The sequence below is a fragment of the Coregonus clupeaformis genome, chromosome 17 (assembly GCF_020615455.1).
Source record: "Coregonus clupeaformis isolate EN_2021a chromosome 17, ASM2061545v1, whole genome shotgun sequence".
Classification (NCBI taxonomy): domain Eukaryota; kingdom Metazoa; phylum Chordata; class Actinopteri; order Salmoniformes; family Salmonidae; genus Coregonus; species Coregonus clupeaformis.
In genome coordinates, this window is record NC_059208.1 from 43985105 (window position 1) to 43990205 (window position 5101).

Consider the following 5101-nt stretch of genomic DNA (forward strand, 5'->3'; position numbering starts at 1 on the left):
AGTGTTTTATGGAAAATGCCAATAAAGGCACTTATCACAGTCGTACTGTTTGGAACTTCAAATGGTGAGGCATTGCCATGGTATTTGTATTGCTTTGTCACAATCAAACACCCAATTAAACACTTTGTATATTTGTGTTGTTGATGGATTAGTGTGATCTAACTTTTTAACTGTTGCCTTTGAAATGGAAGACTCACCCTGCACAAACAGGCAATGCAATGATAGCTTGTTGTTCTGCATTGCAGAACATGTTAATTAAAATGACCCCCAAACACCAATTAAAGTAAAGATCATTGTCAGAGCTGAATTACAATGGTAACCCGTAAGCTAGTCAGTGTCCAACAACCCATGAGTTTTGCAAAGGAAGAAATCCCACAGCTCAGGTGAGTCTCATGAAAAACTTTGGGTCCAATGTATAAGTATGTACAACTGCTGCATAGTGTTGACCTTTTTCTGCTGTCTGCAGGTGTAGCCCACTGTGAGAGGATGCAGCCCAAGTATAGCAGCCTGGGCAACATCAGTTACGTCACCCAGATGGACCAGAGAGCTGTGAAACACTTCCTGTCAAGGGTCAGCTGAGGAAGACATCCACATGGAACTTTCATGTTGACATTTACACATTGACATATTCAAAGGTAGAAGTTTTGCATATGGGTGAATTTTTTTTTCTTCTAATGTATGTCTTGCAGGTTTGGTAAGTAACGGATTAAATGTAATCAGTTACATCTAGTTTGTTCCACCTGAGCAAGTCTGAGAACAAGTCAGAGACCACTATGATGATACAGCAAATGCGTTTGATGGATCCATTTTGTCTTCTTCTAATGCTTCTTAAGGGTAAAGTAATCCAAAAGTAACTGAAAGTAATCAGATTGTGTTACTGAGTTTGGGTAATCCAAAAGTTACATTACTGATGACAGTTTTGGACAGGTAACTAGTAACTAACGGATTACATTTATAAACTGTAAGTCGCTTTGGATAAAAGCGTCTGCTAAATGGCATATATATATAAAGTAACCTTCCCAAACCGGTTTCTAGGCTAATAGCAAACATGAATGGTGAGAAGTTCAGGAAGCTAGTTAATATGTTCTTTGATATTTCCTTTCCTAAGAGTTCCTGGTATCTTATAGTGAGATTTCCACCTATGAATAGACTACCAAGAACCAGAACCAGTCTTTCCTATCAGTGCAATTAATGCATGATTACATGAATAGCCTACCTACCATCTCGTGCATTTCAAACAGTAAGTAAATATGAGACGACCTCTGCATAAAATGAATGTAAAATTACCAGATAGACTATTTATTGTTCATTTAGTAGAATAGGGACTCTATTCAAGTTCAGCTTTACAGCGTGATTTAAATGTAATGGTAATGTTCCTGCTTTAGTGGAGGTTGCATTCACGGTAAACACTGTATATGTCGTCTCAATAGGAAATTACCTTTACATTTCCTTCGCGGAATCTGTAATGCTTCAGCTTTACAGATTGAATAGAAGCCTAAAATGGGTTACTCATATCCACGTCAACACGTTTAATTGACAAGTAAATAGGCTATGTTAAAACCAACCGCAGTGACGCTCATTACGCTTGTAGACGCGCGCTTAAATAGCCGGTGTAGTTTCTGGACCAAAGAAAGAAAGCATCCATTTGAATCCAAGGAGAGGTGGATTAGACTACACAATGATGGTATGTGGAAACATATGCTTTATTGAAATGAAAACGGTGTTTTTAGTTCATTGCAATTAACTGAATATGACTTATACATTTGTGAACGGAATGCTTTATAAACAAATGCAATGACAACCTGTCTGTTCTATCTCTACAGCTCTTTTTTATGGTGATGCTAGTCAGTGCTGATTCCAGTATGGCACTTCACGCCCAAACTTTCAAAAAAGATGATCCGTACTCCGGTCGTTCGTTAGTGTGTGATCGCTGTCCACCTGGAACATACCTCCGCGCGCCCTGCAGTGCCACCCGAAAGAGCGACTGTGCTAAATGTCCCAACGGGGCATACACCGAATTTTGGAACCACATCTCCAAGTGCCTGCGCTGCAGCATGTGCGCTGAGAAGCAGGTCGTCAAGCAGGAGTGTTCTCCATCCAACAACCGCGAGTGCGAGTGCAAGGAGGGTTACTACTTCAACAAGAGATACGACGCATGCATCAAACATAAAGAATGTCCCCACGGGTATGGAGCGAATACTACAGGTATGGCTAAAATAGAGGCAGTTATACGCACGGAAAAAAATAATAGGCCTACGCGAAATGACTATTTCCACTTAAGTCTATTATGATCAAAACACTTTATTATCATCATAGTTTACAGTCGATAGTTCCATACGCATACATTGAATGTTCAGATGTCTCAGTATATCCTAACTGTTTGTCTTGGTTTGGACTGTTAAAGGGGAAAATGCCATTTGGCATCAATACCAAATCAGCGTATTAATGCGAATTAAAGGGATAGTTCAATGATTTTACAGTGCATTCGGAAAGTATTCAGATCCCTTGACCTTTTCCACATTTTGTTACTTTACAGCCTTATTGTAAAATTGATTACATAGTTTTTTTCCCTCATCAATCTACACACAACACCCCATAATGACAAAGCAAAAACCGGTTTTTATATATATATATATATATATATATATATATTTTATATAAAGAACTGAAATATCACATTTACATAAGTATTCAGACCCTTTACTCAGTACTTTGTTATAGCACCTTTGGCAGCGATTACAGCCTCGAGTCTTCTTGGGGATGACGCTACAAGCTTGGCACACCTGTATTTGGGGAGTTTATCCCATTCTTCTCTGCAGATCCTCTCAAGCTCTGTCAGGTTGGATGGGGAGTGTCACTGCGCAGCTGTTTTCAGGTCTCTCCAGAGATGTTTGAACGTGTTAAAGTCCGGGCTCTGGCTGGGCCACTCAAGGACATTCAGAGACTTGTCCCGAAGCCACTCCTGCTTCGGGTTGTTGTCCTGTTGGAAGGTGAACCTTCGCCCCAGTCTGAGGTCCTGAGAGCTCTGGAGCAGGTTTTCATTAAGGATCTCTCTGTACTTTGCTCCGTTCATCTTTCCCTCGACCCTGACTAGTCTCCCAGTCCCTGCCACTGAAAAACATCCCCACAGCATGATGCTGCCACCACCACGCTTCACCGTAGGGATGGTACCAGGTTTGGCATTCAGGCCAAAGAGTTCAATCTTGGTTTCATCAGACCAGATAATCTTGTTTCTCATGGTCTTGGTGGTTCCAAACTTCTTCCATTTAAGAATGATGGAGGCCACTGTGTTCTTGGGGACCTTCAATGCTGCAGAAATGTTTTGGTACCCTTCCCCAGATCTATGGGACCCTATATAGACAGGTGTGTGCCTTTCCAAATCATGTCCAATCAATTGAATTTACCACAGGTGGACTCCAATTAAGTTGTAGAAATCTCAAAGATGATCAATAGAAACATGACGCACCTTAGCTCAATTTCGAGTCGCATAGCAAAGGGTCTGAATACTTATGTAAATAAGATATTTCTGTTGTTTATTTTTAATACATTTGCAAACATTTCTAAAAACCTGTTTTCACTTTGTCATCATGGGGTATTGTGTGTAGATTGATGAGGAAAATGTTTTATTTAATCCATTTTAGAATAAGGCTGTAACATAACAAAATGTGGAAAAGGTCAAGGGGTCTGAATACTTTCCGAATGCACTGTATACATGTATATGTAGATATGTTTCATTAGCATGATAGCAGTCTATGGACAAGTAGTGACTGCAATACACACTTTGGTTTTGTTAAACTAGCCACTGCAAACAATTAGCAATTTTTGATCAATTTCTCATGCAAATCAATCCCCCCCGTTTAGCATGTATCAAATCCCATATCCAAATCAAATCTTAAATGGATTGATCCTCAATGAATTTGTTAAAAATAATTTTGAGATAAATATTGTGGCACACACATCAAAACATTTCCTCAGGTACACCACAACAAGATACAGAATGTGTGCAGTGTCAGCCCGGATTCTATTCTGATGTTTCCTCTGCAAAAGCAACCTGTGTTGCCCACTCAAACTGCCAAGCTGGTGGACTGCGCGTGGTGCTTAAAGGCCAGAGCTGGCACAATACACTGTGCACCTCATGCGATGACCTCAAAACTCGTGGTAAAACATATTTTGAATAACAATATTTATAATGAACGACTAATCATTTGTGGCCTCAACTGAGTTTAAGTTTCTCATCCATGTTTTGTTTTTTTTCAGATGGAGCTGAATATCTGCATGAAATCCTTCCTGCGTTCTTAATTCCACTTTACCAGAAAATGGGCATCAATAGAATGCGTCGGTTAGTAATGAGGCTGCCACAAGAGGGAGGCAAGAAAATGCTCAGAGGAACAGTCATGAAGCTTTCTAGGAGGGGTCTTAACGACTTTATGAACAGTTGGGACCAAGGTGCAGGGAAAGACCAAGTTAGGAAACTTCCGGAGATGTTGAGGAAGATAGGGGCACGCAATGCAGGAGACAAACTACAGCGTAAACTGGAATATATAGACCAACAATCCAAACTCTGTGAGCGGTTAGTTGAAGTAACCTAAAATGGGTTAAAGTAGCCTCTCATCCCCATCTTCTGAATAACATATCTTGACAGCAAAACGTAATTCAGTTCAACAGGTGTCCATTTTAAATGTTTCATATAATAATATAATAATACACAGCTCAAAAAAATAAAGGGAACACTAAAATAACACATCCTAGATCTGAATGAATGAAATAATCTTATTAAATACTTTTTTCTTTACATAGTTGAATGTGCTGACAACAAAATCACACAAAAATGATCAATGGAAATCAAATTTATCAACCCATGGAGGTCTGGATTTGGAGTCACACTCAAAATTAAAGTGGAAAACCACACTACAGGCTGATCCAACTTTGATGTAATGTCCTTAAAACAAGTCAAAATGAGGCTCAGTAGTGTGTGTGGCCTCCACGTGCCTGTATGACCTCCCTACAACACCTGGGCATGCTCCTGATGAGGTGGCGGATGGTCTCCTGAGGGAGCTCCTCCCAGACCTGGACTAAAGCATCCGCCAACTCCTGGACAGTC

The 5101-nt window shown here is 40.1% G+C and overlaps 1 protein-coding gene across 1 annotated transcript; it reads left to right on the top strand.

Annotated features, from left to right (window-relative positions):
* Positions 1-312: 312 nt before the first annotated feature.
* On the top strand, positions 313-4660 carry LOC121585776 (tumor necrosis factor receptor superfamily member 11B-like). Its single transcript, XM_041902078.2, has 5 exons — positions 313-322; positions 467-570; positions 1824-2205; positions 3976-4158; positions 4258-4660. Exons 1-5 carry the CDS (start codon positions 313-315, stop codon positions 4587-4589), a joined length of 1011 nt encoding a protein of 336 aa, XP_041758012.2. The 3' UTR covers positions 4590-4660.
* Positions 4661-5101: the final 441 nt, after the last annotated feature.

Excerpts from the sequence above, each read along its gene's own strand:
- LOC121585776 (XM_041902078.2), top strand. Across the intron at positions 2,206-3,975 it reads GTATGGAGCGAATACTACAG|GTACACCACAACAAGATACA; the intron begins GTATGGCTAAAA and ends ACATTTCCTCAG. Across the intron at positions 4,159-4,257 it reads CGATGACCTCAAAACTCGTG|ATGGAGCTGAATATCTGCAT; the intron begins GTAAAACATATT and ends GTTTTTTTTCAG.